The sequence below is a fragment of the Protopterus annectens genome, chromosome 3.part0, assembly GCF_019279795.1.
Source record: "Protopterus annectens isolate FY-2018-M chromosome 3.part0, PAN1.0, whole genome shotgun sequence".
In the NCBI taxonomy this organism is placed as follows: domain Eukaryota; kingdom Metazoa; phylum Chordata; order Ceratodontiformes; family Protopteridae; genus Protopterus; species Protopterus annectens.
Genome location: NC_056731.1, coordinates 1,637,186,696 through 1,637,203,397, shown reverse-complemented (window position 1 = coordinate 1,637,203,397; position 16,702 = coordinate 1,637,186,696). Strand labels below are relative to the sequence as shown.

At 41.3% G+C, this 16,702-nt stretch overlaps 1 protein-coding gene across 1 annotated transcript in view; it reads left to right on the top strand.

The window, feature by feature from the left end:
• The window catches only part of FZD6 (frizzled class receptor 6), a 685,037-nt gene that overhangs the window by 386,549 nt on the left and 281,786 nt on the right, over nucleotides 1-16,702 (top strand). The window contains exon 3 of the mRNA XM_044065670.1: nucleotides 5,050-6,079. Within this exon, the coding sequence (XP_043921605.1) occupies nucleotides 5,050-6,079 (1,030 nt within the window). The remainder of the gene's footprint in view (nucleotides 1-5,049; nucleotides 6,080-16,702) is intronic.

Sequence of the window (16,702 nt, the reverse complement as noted above, 5' to 3'; positions counted from 1 at the left end):
CCCCCGTAAACACTCCCCTGTAACCTTCTACTTCTCTTTTCCTTCCCTTCAATAAACAAACTTACTACTTTATCTTCTCCTCTTGGTACATCACTGTACAAACGTAGCTAGTAAAATATTTCAGCTATAACTATTATGTATATAATATATAATTATGAATGTATCCCTTTGAATGTATTTCTATGTATTTCACTTGCCACAGTTTAATGTATGACACTAATGCAATAATGTGTGGTAGTGATGAATGTAATGTGTGGCACTCTAATGCAGTAATCTGTGGTACTGATGAATGTATTTCTATATGTATTTAATATGTAAAATTTCTGTTTTCTGTTGGAGCTTTTCTCCTCGGACCTCCGCTGAAAATGGGCATTTGTAGCAGAGTTGGACAAACCTGGTCAACAAATATAAAATAATAAATAAAAAATAAATAAATGTTTCATCTCCTAAGACCCTGCTTACACTTATCAAGGGTATCTGAACTTGTCAGAGATTTGGGATGCATGGCTAAGCTTAAAATGGCCCTTGTGATCATTAGCCTAGTAAACACCTGTGAACCTATGAAGACATGGACAGGATCTCACCGAGTGCAGGGGAAGTGGCCTACTCCAACTTGAAAGAAATGAGAGTTCTTCTGCAAGCCCTGCAGATCTTCTCCCACCTATGGAAACCAGGCACACTCTTGGTGTACAATGACACCACCACACTTATGTGTATTGAAACAAACCAAGGGGCCTAAGGTCTTGCCCACTGTGCAGACTAGCACAGGAGGCATGGCACGTAGCCACTCAAATGAAAATGGTTTTGACACCAATGTACCCTGAAAGGACAGGTCTTCAAAACAGTTGAACACCAATGGGACATGCCACAAGTAGACCTTTTTAATTCCCCAGTAAGCCACCAGCTTCCTCTGTTTTGTATCAGGATCCCTTCTCCCCTTAGTCTGGAGGACAGACATTTTCTCTCTGCAGTGGTCAGGGAGGCATCTTTATGCCTTAATCCCTCTGCCACTGATTCTAAGAACCCTCCTGAAAGCACAAAAGGAAAGCTTCCAAACTACTACTGGCACCTTAGTAGCCAAGACAATATTTGCTTCCCGTCCTACTCCACCAGTCCAAGGGAAAGCATTAGAAGATACCACTGCATCCATACCTAGTCTCACAACAAGGTCTGCTTCTCCATCCCAGTCTAGCCTCTCTCTCAGCTTCACTTAATGGGTGATACTTTTCTGGTCCCTAAAAGGCCCCTCTTCTCTGAGGTAGTGATTCTGGTCTTACAGAAGTCAGGAAACCTACTACCAGAAAATGATACACAGCTAAGTGAAAAATATTTTCTGTTTGATGCCACAAATGCAGCCAGGATCCACTCTTATCAGAGGCTCCCACTGTCTTTCAGTATCTTAAATGAAACATTAAATTCTAGTTTAGCCAACTCTTCGATTAGTATCCATGGATGCCTTTGCTAAGTCTGTCATATATGGTCTGCTGGGAAGCTTATCCTTCCTTTAGTCACCCACCCTTTCTGTACTTTCTTCAGCTCTGGAAATTACCCATAAGTTAAGAATACTGCAATAGTGATTTCAGTCAGGGCGTAGTACAGTTGTGTAAGAACTTAACCATAACACAAGATGTCTAACTGATCACTGTTGCAGTATTCCTTCTCTCCCTCTTCTCCTTGGCTCCAGCATTACTCTTTTCTTCAGTCATGAGCTTTCACTTAATTCTTGTTTTTGTGGGAGTTTACTTACTTGTTCCAAATACACCCCTCCTAGCTGACCAGTCTCCTCTCTCAGTACTCTTCAGGCCGCTGGGTCTGAGGAAGTCATGCTTACATCCGTCTATATACCCCATTGCATAGGAGCTGAGGTCATGCATCAGACGTATGCCATTCGGAAGGTGAAGGTTTGGTACCCCAGTTGAACATCAGTGGACGAAGACCCATACATTAAGAATACTGCAGGCTGATAAGTAGGGTATCAACTGTTATGGTAAGTTCTTACACAACTGTACTTTTTTTAACATTGTACTTAAATTTTCCAAGGCTTACACTGAAAATTGGTCATTTGTGATGAGTGCTCTGCCTTGGTTAACAAACTCATATCAAATAAATAAAATAATTGTCATAGTCGTAGATGCCCGAGTAGATCAGTATTGCAGTCTGTTTCCCTCTCACCATCTGTCTTTCTGTGTTTGGGATGTGGTTGAGTTACCCTATCCCTATATTACCACTTCCCCCTTTTCTCCTTATGGGGCATCAAACCTGCTCTCAGGTCTGAACTGAGTTGGAGAGCTGAATTTCTTTCACTCCCCTTTCCTCTGCTTAGAACTAGAAGATCGCTCTCTCTGGTATGAATACTGGGACCTCACTGTTTAGCTCTTAGAGTAGATGCCCATGTATCTTCTGGGCAAGAAAGCTCTAAGCTGATGTAGACAGTCATCTGTTCTATACAGAGAGTGCACTGATGAAGAGGGAAGGGTGTTGAGTTCTGGAAGTTGGGCTAAGCATCAGGTCTTATGCAGCTAAAGTTCCAGTAGTTAGCATTACTGCAGCAGTGATGTAGTAGATCATCTTACAGTTATGGTAAGCTGCTGCACAATTGTAATTGTTCAGGATGTAGTTCTGCAACAGTGTAAGGCTACCCAACCCCTGTCCTGCTCCCTGTCCACTTTTGTGGATGAAGATCATTTTCCTTTTAACGATTTTATTTGCAAAGAGTGTGATGGGAATGTTTTGATCACAGCTTTCAGAAAAATTCACACTTTCTACTTCAGCCGCTTTATTTTGAAATGTGCTTTGTGTTTGCAGTATTATATTTTGTGGCAATCTTTTTTTATGAGTTGAAGCACACAACTTTTTACACAATTACTACTGAAGTTCTGCTTGCTGGATTGTATAATTTTGTGTTAACTGAATTTGTGTGGGTGTATGTATATATATATATATATATATATATATATGTGTGTGTGTGTGTGTGTGTGTGTGTGTGTGTGTGTGTGTAATCTTTTTTTTTTAATACTGGCTAGCCTGGGCATGCAAAGTCAATCACTGGTAGGGCTTCAGCTGTGAGACGGTCTTTTCATACATCAGGATGCTGATGCCATAACTTCTAGTGACTTAAGGATTAATCTGCATTTATGTTTCATTCTTATTGAGTTCTCTATTCATTTAACTTCTCATTTGGGAAAGCTAAAAAATCATTATTATAAATTTTCTAGCAAGATTTTTTTCATCCTCCAGCTCTGTGACATAGAGAGTTAGTCTTGATTATGCCACAGTTAACCAGTGTTTGACAGGCAGCTTGGTTGCCTGAAGGAGTTGAGCAGGGAGAGATGGAGAGTGAGAGTGAGTTGGCCACTGAGGTGGGAGGAGGGAAGAGGGAAGGAGGTATTGTTGATTCACCACGCAGGGGACACCTAGTGGGAATACAAGGTATTCGCTGAGTAGAGTTCCAAGCCAGCTGAACTCACCCTATGGTAGTACATTCACAGTAGCAGATAAGGGAAACTCCCATGTGGAGGCATACTTTCACAAAGGAGGTAGCAGTTGTGGGCTCAGAGGAGCTACTATTGAGGAGTAGGCTGCTCTGGGGGTGGACAGAGGACAGACCGCCACCTACTCTCAAGACCAGCAAGCTGGCCTGCTCTTTATCATCCGTCTCTCAACAGGGAACAGAGGACTGATGGGGGGTGGGGTTTAGGAACAAACAGGCCATATGTCCCTTCCCTAGCCTAGAAATAGTTGGCTCCTGCTGTCCTAAAAAGAATGGGCCATTTGAGCGAAAGTGTAGAGACCATTGGGAGGGGCCCTTTTGTTGGGAGCAAAACATTTTTTTTTTTGTTTATCACTGACTACGGCGTTAATCTTTTTCCTTGGATCCAACAATTTATACAGATGTTTATTTCACTGTTTTTATATATATATATATATATATATAGATATATATAGATATAGATATATATAGATATAGATGTATATAGATATAGATATAGATAGATAGATGTATGTATGTAATGCGAGAGAGAGGTGGATATTTGTGTGCTTCATACATACAAATGCAGTTGTATTGTAAAGTGTGTGTGTGTGTGTGTGTGTGTGTGTGTACATACAAATGCGGTTATGTTGTAAAGTGTGTGTGTGTATAAATATTTCTCCACATGATCCTCGTTTTCTTTTGTGTTGGCCTTCTTTCCATCACATAAATATTTCCTTTTAAGTGTACCATAGCTACATAATTTGATCAAAATTCTGTTTTATTTCCCTTAGGGGTCTAATTACTATTCCGCATTTCTTTCATTAAATTGCTTCTGTTATTAATGGTATTTTAATTAAGCTTTCTTCTGCCTACATCTTGCTTGCTTCCTTGTCAGACACTGGCATGTGTACTGTAATGCTCCACATACAGAGAGAAGGGGCTGCTTGTTTGTCATACACCAACTCAGGAAGCCATGCACATAATTACTGCAAACCGGCATATGAGCTAGTGTTGGTCTGTGCAAGGAAAGAAAAAGATCAAGTTAAGGCAGTACAACCCAAATGTTACAATTTATTATTACAGTGGTTATACCTCAAAGATCTGTTGTTATGGGAAGTATAGTTTCTTCTAACTATACTCTTTCCTCTCCTAAGTCTTCTCAAAGCGTAGAGGCAAAGTTGGTCTATGCTGTGAAACGGATAAGGAAAGAACAGTACTTATCTGATGCATGTAAGTAGATGTATGATGTCAATGTGCCAGTCTGACATGAGAGACTCCGTAATGGTCTGTGGACTCCAAAAACTTGATGGCTTTCATTTACAAACATATCCTAATATAGATTATTTCAAAGGTGCTTGGATATGGCAGACACTTAAAGGAGTTAATATGTGTTCAGTCCAGTACCATCTGCACTGCAGTGTAGTGAAAGCTCTAATCAACAGACTGCTGTGCAGGCATACATGTTTGTAAAGTATGAACAAGGGCATCCATGTTTTTAGTGTTAATAACTTGTGTCTTTAGACTTTAAAGGTTTTTCTATGTCTTCTCATGCTACCTTTTGCATTAATTTGTTGTAGGTTGCAGTTATGTGACACGGCAACATCTGCTTCTGTTACCACTGCGACAGCATCACCACCTTCTGCTCCTGTTACAGAAAGAACCCCGCAACTAGTTCACAAGGACCATGGAATTTGGTGTCCTCGTCACTTAAAGACCCCTGCTGGACAAGGCCGCATATTTCTGGGGGTTGAGGACTGTGCACCACCATGTCCAAATATGTACTTTAGGGACAATGAGCTGGAATTTGCCAAGAATTTCATTGGTATTATTTCAATATTCTGTCTGTGTGCAACCTTGTTTACATTCCTGACATTCTTGATTGATGTGAAAAGGTTTAGGTACCCAGAACGGCCTATTATATTTTATGCTGTGTGCTATAGTATAGTGTCACTGATGTACTTCATTGGATTTTTGGTTGGAAACCAGACAGCATGCAATAGAGCGGATGAAAAATCTGGGCTCTCTGAAACCGTTGTGTTGGGATCGCAGAGTAAAGCATGCACTATTTTCTTCATGTTGCTTTATTTCTTCACAATGGCAGGAACTGTATGGTGGGTAATCCTGACTATAACTTGGTTCCTAGCTGCAGGACCAAAATGGAGTTGTGAAGCCATTGAACAGAAGGCCTTATGGTACCATTCCATTGCATGGGGTGCGCCTGGTGCATTAACTGTTATGGTTCTTGCAATTAACAAAGCTGAAGGGGACAACATGAGCGGAGTGTGTTTTGTTGGTCTGTATGATCTCAGTGCATTGCTTTTTTTTGTTATTATTCCTCTATGCTTTTGTGTAGTTACTGGATTATTTCTTCTCCTGGCTGGTATTGTTTCTTTGAATAACGTAAGACAGGTCATACAGCATGATGAAAGAAATCAAGAAAAACTGAAGAAGTTTATGATTCGAATTGGAGTCTTCAGTGGCCTTTATTTGGGGCCTTTGGTGACACTTCTTGGATGCTACATCTATGAGCATGTGTTAAGAGAAACTTGGGAAATCACATGGGTATATGACCACTGTCAAGAATACCACATACCTTGTCCACAGAAGGTAAGGAATGTAAAATCAGATTGTTTTATTTATTCGTAATCTGCATCATTTAAAAGTTGAATCTGGAAAGAATTCCGATAAAGCCGGTTAAATGTATACATTGAGGAAGTGGCCTTTTAAATTTAGAATACTTTGAAAGCATTGTTTGTCATTTCTGAAGATTTGTTCTTCATATTTTATAATGCAGACAAAGGTATAGTCCAATGTGGCTGCATTTGACAAAGTAGAAACCTCTTATTAGAGGTATACCCAGCCAAAAATTGTTCTGTTATCGTAGGCTCAGAATAATGAGCATGAATTCATTTGAAATTTATACTAAATATTCTGTGTGGCAGTTCTGTTCAGCAGTTTTCAGATGCGGAATATCCATGCTTTAAAGCTCAGCAGAATTCACTACAGCTTCATTCAGAGTACATCTTCCTTGGTAATGCATCTTGGTGTTATGGTGCATCTATAGCATAACATTAAAGGAAGATTGTTACCCATTTATTATTTCTTTTTCATTCCTTAGTGAAGTCCTTCTCTTTGTTAGGAAATTGGTTTGCAGTTTTTGGAACTTTAGGTTTATTGTTTATTAGTGAAGAATTCTGTTTCATGTTGTTTGTATGGTTCTCTCTTGTGTCATCATTGAAGAATGTCTTTTATGTTACAGTGGCAAGAAATCCATCGAGAAGAGCGAATCTTAGTTTTTTGCATTTCTGTCACTTTTCAGACGTTTTAATTTTGGCTTTCAGGTCACTTTCTGCTTAGACCGTTTTGTGCTTCCAAAGTATCCTCATGCTTGTTCTAGCCATTAATTGAGTCAAAGGCAAAGTATGCAAAATCATTGGTGACATCTGCTGAAATGTGACGAATGATTGATTTAAAAAAAAACTCTCCTTTTATGGAATCTGATGTGCTAGTACTGTACAAATCTCCTGTAGTGCTTTAATGATGCTGTCAGCTTTGTTCATTGACCATGCTCACAATCAGTGATTCTGGTGGTGTCTATCAGCTTTCAGAAGTACAGATCCGCCAGATGCACAGGTTGTTGACTCTGTGACATTGTCTGTGACATGTCTGTCACTGTTGTCTTTCAGCAGATTGTCTGTGTTGTTGCAGGTTTGTCAGGGGCATTGGCCCTGCTAGACCAGTCATATGACATTAGAATGAACTGTGCAGTTGTTAGACCCATGATGATGGTCATGAAGACCTTTCTAAGAAATGGTGACAGCTTGTATTTTCTTTTGCTGGAATCTTATGGTCCAGCTTCTGCAACTGTGTGTTAGGGCTTTTGAGGTCTCCCTTGAGAATACCTCTTTTGATGCTTTGGTTAGTATGTTGTCCATGAAGTTCACTGCACGTGTTAGTTGAAGCATTTTGTTGGGATTCCATAAGTAATCAGAAGCCTCCAAATATGATGATCCCTGCTACTGCTGCATGCTTTCCACAGCACTGTAATTTAGACTTCAGGCAGTGGAATCCGTGATTCTACGTGCATTAGCAAGAGATCTAACATGGTCCATCATGCCACTCTTTTTTTTTTTTTTTTTTTAAAGTATAGCTGCCATATTATGCAGAGAGCATTTGTGTAGAGGATATCACCATACAAAAACACCCAAGAACATATACTTTACTGAATTAAAGAATTCAGAAATCTGTATTTGATAAAGTAATACAGATTTGGGCATTTGCTAAAGTTTTAGAACTTAAATTGTATAACATACACCATATTAGCACGAGGTATCTCTGAAAACTGACAAACTATATCTGCATGTTTTTACTCCCTCCTTTGAGATTTTTTCTCATTAGCTTTTATATGGTGTTGCTGATCTACATTTTAGGACTTCTGCTCTTCCACAGTGTAGTAATAGCAGCATTCCTGATCAAGTGCAGTTTTAAAGGTTGTAAATGTTATTGTTTCTTTAAAGCAAGAAGACTGTTTATTTCATGTATGCATGTACTAGGTGTAAATTACTTCACAACCTCTGAATTCTTCCAAAAAAAGTTCAGTCTTAATTCAGGTAGCAGGGAAGAAGATATGCTTGCGTAATTGTTATATTTTATTATTTCACTTTGTTTCATTAGACATCGCCTTCATAGAATGCAATGCAGTAGTCTGTCATCTGCATCCAGTCTGTTATAGTAAATATATGACAGGTCATACAGCGTAATTGAGAAATTTCGAGAAAACTGAAGAAGTTTGATTCATAATGGAGTGTTCAGTGACCTTCACTTTTTGGACCTTCAGTTAGTCTTCTTGGGTGCTTTATCTGTGAGCATGTTTTAATAGTAACCTTGGAAATAAGTAATTAGAAGCTTCAGTTTTTTCTGTTTTCAGAGGTGCAGATCTTCAGCTGCAGAACTTGACTGTCTTCTTGACAAGTGTTTATAAGAAGTGTCATCCTTGTTTGTCAGCAGATTGTGCTGTTTGCAGGTATGTTCATAGGTTCGTACTAGGCTATCTGCCCTAGGGCATTTATAAGCCTAGCCAGAGTGTGTGTGGCTTTCGCCACCCCTTGGGATGAGAATACTGCGCCCATTTAGGGTTTAGTTTACTGTGCCTCTGTCTAGTAGTGACACAGAGATGACCCCCGGGGTAAACCTACGATCTCCCATCCATTCGTCAAGATTTCTCTTGGAGAGAGCTAGTGAGGGGCTCTGCCTAACGTGGACTGGGATTCTGTTCCAGAGTGTAGGGAGCCCCTCTGGGTTATGAATCTGTCCCTCCTGCACGTCCTATTTATTTCTGTGTTGAGGTTCAAATCTTTTGCTCTCGTGGCTCTGATGGATTTGGATTTTCTGAGGTGGAGCATGTCCATTAATTCCGGATTGGACATGGCCTTGTACGTCAGGCATAGATCACCTCTGAGTAGGCTGGAGTTTCTTCAGCCAGGCAGCATATGACATATGTTTGAGACCCTTTATCCTCTCGGTGAGGAACTTTTGGGGTCTTTCCAACTGCTGCAGGTATCGGGTAAGATGCATCCCAAATGGGGCATTGTACTCAATCATGGGCCTGATAAGAGAAGAGTACAGGGGCACAATGACCTGTCTTGATCTGGATGTGAATCCCTTCATGATAAGGTGGGCAATATAGAAGGTCTTCCTAACCACCTTGGCAATGTGAGTGTCAAATGAGAGGTTACTGTCATCTTGGGTCCCTAGGTCCCTGATTACCTCTTCCGTACTTAATGGATTACCACCTATGTGTTAGTTTGTGGGTACCTTGTTTTTCCCAAAGGGTATGACTATACATTTTTTGGTGTTCAGTTTAAGGCCATGCCTCTGGCACCAATTATCCGTTTCTATGAGGCCTCTCTGAAGGATGCTTGTGTCCGCTGGAGTATCATTATGGCGCCCAGTTTGCAGTCATCTGCGAACTTTGTCAGTCACAATCCTCTTATGTTTGCTTGCACCTCGGAAAAATAAATGCCGAATAAGAGGGGTCCCAGGACTGAGCCCTGTGGGACACCGCTTATGACTGGCTTAGAGTCTGACATGGCTCCAGCAAGTCTGACCTTGTGGGTTCTGTCCTTGAGCCAGTTTGCAACCCATCTTGTGACATATGGGTTTACATTTAAGCTGGTGAGTTTGTCTATGATGCCTGAGTGGGGTATTGTGTCGTAGGCTTTTGCAAGGTCAAGGTAGGCTGTGTGAACTGCCTTACCCTCATCAATGGCCTTAGTGGCTGTTTCAAAAAAGTCGACCAAGTTCAAAAGGCAGGATCTGCCCTTGACAAACCCAAATTGGGTCGGATCCAATGTCTATAGGTTCCCAGTGTCTTTGTTTATGAGTTCCATAATGATCCTTTCCATAGCTTTGCAGACCAGGCTCGTCAAGCTTATGGGGCGGTAATTTCCAGGGTCCGTAGAAGCACCGCCTTTGTGGAGTGGGACCACTGTTGCTGTACGCCACTCTTTGGCTACGTATCCTGTAGTAAGGCTAAGATTAAACAGCAGCCTTATGTGCGGATTTAGTTCCTCTTGGAGTTCATGTAGCACGCAGCCTAAGACACCGTCCGGTCCCATTGATGCTGTGTTTTTAGCTTTGGAGAGGGCGGCTCTCACCTGGGCATCTGAGATGTTAGGGAGGCTACACTCTGCTGGGATAGATATTTCTCCTTTTGGGGGGGGGGGGGGGGCAGAGAAATTTGCACTGAACCTGTCTGCCAGAATGTTGGCAATGTCTGTGGGTTCAGTGTATTTTGTGTCATTTTGGACTAACTCTGAGCATATCATGTAAATACCCATCAGCTTAAGTTTCCTTTAAAACCTGAATCCGTTAACATTTAATGTCAGACAGACTTTGTGGAAAAGGATCTGTTAAGCAAATCCTCAATGACACTTGGAAGGAACAAGAAAGGGAACATGGCTCACAAAACCTTTTTACATTACTTCATTCCTTTACAAGCAAGAATGATGCCTGTAATAGGGATCACTGCTGCAGTATATAATTCATCATAGATGAAACAGATGTGTGCATGTAGTGTATATCTTACATTCCCATTGCTATAAAGTGCAGTGCATAATGTCACCACTTCAATCAAGGTACCACCCCTAATATGTTAGAGCTTCACTTAGAGAAGCACAGTTAATTACCACAGACTAACACTGTTCTTTTTAAAATGCATCTTCTGGCTAGTAAAATTCAAAGCAGAATATCACAGTTCCACTTAGGTAAACAGTGCAGTGTCCAGTAATTGTTTTTTGAAACAAGCACACATACACACACAAAATCTGTTTGAGCAAAATAATGGCTTCCAGAGTGAGCTTTTAAGGGAAGTAACATCACATCCAGTGTGAAGAAAACTTTTACCTACAGCTTTATTCTTCACTGCACCCCTGGGCAGCCTATTTCCCTACAGCGCCCACCTTTTCAGGCATTATTGCTTGCTTAATGGACAGATCCACCCCCCCCCCCCATGTTGCAGTATGAAAGTAATATCCCAGAACAAATGGAGGATACGGTAAAGGATATACTTGATACAGCCCTTAAACAGAGATTGTTGAAGCCAGCTCATGTTCTAGCAAAAGTTGATAGACTTACTATTAAATATGTGGACAACAGTTGTGATGCTTATTTTAAGGCAGCTACCTCAGGAGAAACACATGGTTGAGAATCCAGTCCTCTGACAGAGAATGTCAAGGAGCAGATTCTAAATGCTCCCTTGGGCCAATATGTGTTTGGGCCTGCATCTCTGGAAGTTTTAAAAAAAATTGGAGACAAAAGGGAAAATTAATGTAAATGCTGATGTAGTTTTTCCAGTCACAAGTCTATAAATACAGTTGGAATTTTCTTACCAAGCTGTAGCAGTCTTACAGAAAGCAGTCACATTTTAAGAAACTCAAACAAAAAGGGACTTAATTCCAGCGGAGAGGAGACAACCAAGGCCAGGGCAGAGGGTAGGGGTCATGGCCAACCCCATCCAAAAATGTGCATCCCAGGATTGGCCGCTTAACACCCCCACCCCACCCCCATTGGCCCTGCTATAAGAAAATATTCAGACAGTGGATATGGCAGGTACTAGGCAGTCTATATCTGCCAAACCCTGACAGTAAATGTATATGATTTTGCCCTGGAGCCCAAACATTTCCCCTGATTGTCTAGGCAGGGGTGTCTAACATTTTTGGCTCAGGGCCACTTACCAAACCATTCAAGGGCCACTTACCATACTTTGCAAAGTGTTTAGGGACCACAATTCCATGCCCAATGTGTATCTGTCCATTCAAAAACAGTATGTTGCAGGACACGTTAAGGGCAAGAAAAAATGCTTTGGTTGGCTGAATTATGGCCCTAGGGTCACCTGTTGGACATCCCTGGTGTAGGGTAAAAGGAATTCCAGAATGGGAGCAAGTACATCACTCTCAAGGACATGTTTTCCTGGATCACTATTCCAGTAGTACTGACTACTGCAGCTTTGCAGCAAAAGACCCAGTGTCTAGACGGACTTCCAGAGCTTAGCACCCTTCCCCTTTGTGACCCTTCAGGCACCCTCCCCTTTGGGACATCAGCATTACTCTGTTATAGAACAAGCATTTGTATGGCCATTAAGGACCCCCCACCCCCACCCTTTGCATCATCAGCATGTCTCCATGAGAATTCTTCTGTTTCATCTTTTAATTCTGTCTTGCTGTGGTATGAGTCACATGACAAGCTTTTCGGCTTAACATGAGCAGTCTGATGGTTTTGACCTACTGTACATGTAGTACAGATAAGTAATCGAGTGGGAAATCTCTCTTTTTTTTTCATCTACTTCTAAATAGTATCACTTTCTATTGTTTTTTGGTGGAGTCAGATGACTGGGCAAATCCCTTACAATGATTATCATTCGCAGTGTCTTTTTCTAATGAGTCCCAATAATGGTATTCCTAATTGAGCAGTCTGCTGGAGCTTCATTTGCAAAAAGCTTAGGAGAAGGGGGTCTAGAAAAGAAGATGCTTAAGGCTTTCCCCTACCCTATGTGTTGAGAGAATTTTTATTAATTTTTTTTTGTTTTCCTTAGGACATCATTATTTCCTAGCTTGGCTCCTACTTTCCCATTTCAGTGCTGGGTCCACAGATCCAAGGAAATAGATTTATTCACCTCTAGTGTCTCAGCAAAAATGTCTTCAAGTTCACCCACTTTGCTTCATTCGCAGTTATCCTACCAAACAATGGTCCTTTCTGGCCTCCCAGTCTAAGCCAAGATGTAGGAGACCTGGAAACGAAAGTCAAAGGCAGCACAAACAACCAAGACAGTGGCAAGCAGATTCCAGTAGGCCTGTGGAATCCCATCAAAAGGGACTCAGAAGAGAGCAGTCTTGAGTCTTCCATGATACTGCTTTTCCCCCACTCCTTAAGTTACTCCCCCCCCCCCGATTAAGTGGACAGTTGTCCCTCTTAAAAAAAAAAAAAAAAAAAATAGTCTGTTATTGCCAGGGATCAGTGTGTTCTAAAAATCATAAAACGAGGTTTCAAACTTCAGTTCATACTCTAACTTGATCAGGTTTCCCAGATATTCCACCAAACCAAAAACAGAGGCCTTAAAGCAAGTACACCTCCTGTGCTCCCAAGGTTCTGTGGAACCAATACCAAACACTTTACAAGGAAAGGGATTTTACTCAATGCTCTTCCTTATCCCAAGAAAAGAGGGTACATGGAGACATATTCTAGACCTGTCAAGGCTCAACAGATTCTTGCAGGTAACAACATTCAAAACGTTAACCCTTCAAAAATTGGTGCCCATGATTTTACCCAACGTCTACATGGTAGCCCTAGATCTACAGGACACATACATCCATACCTCCATATTCCTGTACAAAAAAACTCACAGGAGGTTTTTGCGCTTCAGAGCATGTGTGCAGCATTATCAGTTTTGTGCTCTGCCCTTTTGGTTTGTCTGCTGTAACCAGAGTATTCATAAAATCCCCAGCTTGGATGATAGTCTGACCTTCTGAATAGGGGGGGGCATCCTTTGACAAACAGGTCCTGGACATTATAAAAGAAGCCTGGAGACATAGCACAAGAAATTCTTACTCCACCAAATGGAAAAGATTCTCTATATGGTATACACAAAGGGGACAGAGCCCTCTACTAGCTCAAATGTCTCTGATCCTTTCATGGTTATCTGGACTCTTTGACAGAGGCCTTGTTTATTCTTTTATTAAAGTACATGCTTCAGCAATTTCAGCTTATCTGCCTACTCAACCCCCTCTCTTTTCCCATCTTCTCATGAAACCTTTCCCGAGAGGCGTTTTTCACATTAGACTCCAGAAAAAAACTCATGTCCCTCTGTGGGATCTTGATTTCATTCTGGAGAAGCTCACCTTCCCACTCTTTGATCCATTTTGCCCCCACAGACATCAGATTCCTGACCTGAAAGATGGCCTTTTTGCTAGCTATTTCTTCAGCCAGAAGCATAACAGAGCTTCAGATTCTTATGCGTGGAACCTTTCATCACCTTCCACCCTGACACTCTCTCTTACGACCAACCCCTCCTTTGTGCCTAAAGTGGTTACAGAAACCTCTTTAAACCAGACCCTTCCACTTGCCTACCTTCTTCCTAACCCTCAAAACAAGGGGGAAAAATCTCCATACACTGGATGTGCATAGGCAACTGCATTGCTACTTGGACAGAACAAAGAATGTCGGGAATCTGACCAGCTTTTTGTGGTCTTTGCCTGTAGTTCTGAGCAGAGCTTGTTTCTATGCAAACAATCTCCAAATGGATCTTTCACTGTATCTTGTTTTGCTGCAGCCATTATGGAAAGAAGCCACCAGACTCCGTGAGGCCTCACTCCACCAGGGCTGCTGCTACATCTACTGCCTTTCTTAAAGGTGTTGCCACTCAGGTCATTTTGGAAAACACTACTTGGTCCTCTGTGCATTCCTTTACCAAACAGTATCACCTCCCAGCCTTCTCCAAGTCTAAAGTGGGGTTTGCCACTGCAGTCTTGCAAGGCATCCTGTCTTCTCCATAAAATTTTCTATCCACACTCCTTACAACTGTGGGAGTCATCCCATCAGTTATGACTGCAAGAATGAAACACTTACTATAGATGTAGATGTTTGAATGTGTACACTGTTACAGTATTCTTTCTCTCCTTTTGCCCTGTGAAATTATGGTATGCAATCTTCTCTCTAGTTCCTGGTTTTCCCCACCCCTTCTTCTGTTTAGATTAGACTCTGGCCCTTTACTCTGGAGCTTCTGAGTTTAGGCCCTAGATTTTAGGGAACTGCTAGTGACTCCTTTCTGTTGAGGGCAGGAAAGTACTGAGGTTATGGCACCGGCATGGCTCCCTTTATACCCAGACATGTTAATGTTGGTCAGGACATCTCCTGGCTTCAGGAGGAGGAAATTCTCTCGTAGTCGGGCCAGCCAAGGGCTTCCATGGCAGGAAATTCCATCAGTTATGACTGCAACAGTGAATACACTTGAACATCTACATTTATGGTAAGTGTACACAACTGTACTGTCTCCCTTTATTTGGAATTAGCTAGGGGCAATTACCACAAACTTTCTCACAGAATGTTTTTTTTTTCACTCAAAAACAGGGGTGTTTGATGCATCCCAACCCCAAACAACTACAGGTGACTGCCTAGACAACATGGTCTTAATACCTTTTAGACACGTATTTTCTGAGGATGTGCCTCGGGTACTAATGCAGCCAAAAAAGCCTGCTACTACAAAATCTTGAATAGGCAAACTGAAAAGGTTTTCTAGTTGTTTGCAGCAAAATAACCAGCTCCCATTCAAGGATAGTGTTCTTCAGGTTCGACAGAATTTGTGCGAGTTATTCTCCTATAGCCATATAGGTTAATTTGTTGGCCGTTTTGGCATGTCTGTCCATGGATTCTCCTCTTTTAATGCATTCTCATATGAAAACACTTTTGAAAGGGGTGCTACATAAGAAGTCTCTCATAAAACAAGTGGCTCCTCCATGGGATCTTAATTATGCGTTATAGAAGCTAATACTTTATCCATTGTAACCAGCTTATTTGGCTGATTTGAGGTTCTTAACAAGGAAAGCAGTTTTGCTGATTGTTCTGACCTCTGCCAGAAGAATACCTGAGTTGCAAGCTTTTTATTGTGGGTCAGTATTCTCATTTTTTACAGTGACAGTGTTTCTATAAGAGCTAAACCTTCTTTTATGTCTAAAGTGGTATTCAGGTTGAATTAAAGCCAAACTGTCCATCTCCTTGCTTTCTTTGTAGAACCTAAAATGAAGGAAAAAATTATGCTTTATACACTGGATGTCCATAGGTATCTCGGCACTATCTTGACCGAACAAAATCTTTCAGAACTTCTGATCAGTTGTTCATTTCTTCTGAAGGCAAAAAGAGGCAGCCTGTATCTGTGATGACTATTTCCAAATGGTTGTCTTTAGACTATTTTTTTTTTGTTATTTCTACCACACCAAAACTGTGTTAGGCAGGGACCGGGCACATATTACCAGGATCTTGGCTTCTTCTGTGGCTTTTTGGAAAGGGTTAGATTCTGATTCTTAAGTATTCTAGATGCTGTTGCTTGGACCTCTGTGCATACTTTTACACAACACTATAAACTAGATTCCTTTTCCAGGTCTAGGACTGGCTTTGTTAGGGCCATTATCCAGGGGCTCCTGGAACCTCCCCTTTCTGCCTCCCAGTTCCAAGTTATAATCTACCCATATAGCTTGGGCTACTACAGCAGTGACAAATATGAAGAACATAGTAGAGTTGTGCAAGGAAACTTATTGTAACTGCAGATCTTCAGATAGTCATTGCAGATCCCTCCCTCCTTCCTAGTACAAAACACACACAAGAAAAGAGAGATGTGGATGTATATTTGTTTTTCTTGGCAGTGTTCACCCAGAGCTTACTCTCTCTGTTGGCAAGAAAGCTCTGAAGAGCTAGGCACCCACACCTGACTTTTAGTCAACTCAGCTTGAGCTGTCTAACAGTTTGGGCACATGGAATATGCCCTGAAGCTTTGGAACCTGTCAGGCTGTTGTATCCTATGTACGTAAAACCCATATAATGTAAGCTACTGCAGCACTGGTTATTTGAACATCTACTGTAATAATAAGTTTACATACATAACCATACTTTTTCCCTCCTGAGGTTTCTGATCCTGACTCTAAGGACTGTGTTTCTTCTGCTAAATCCTTAGAAGGATTTTCT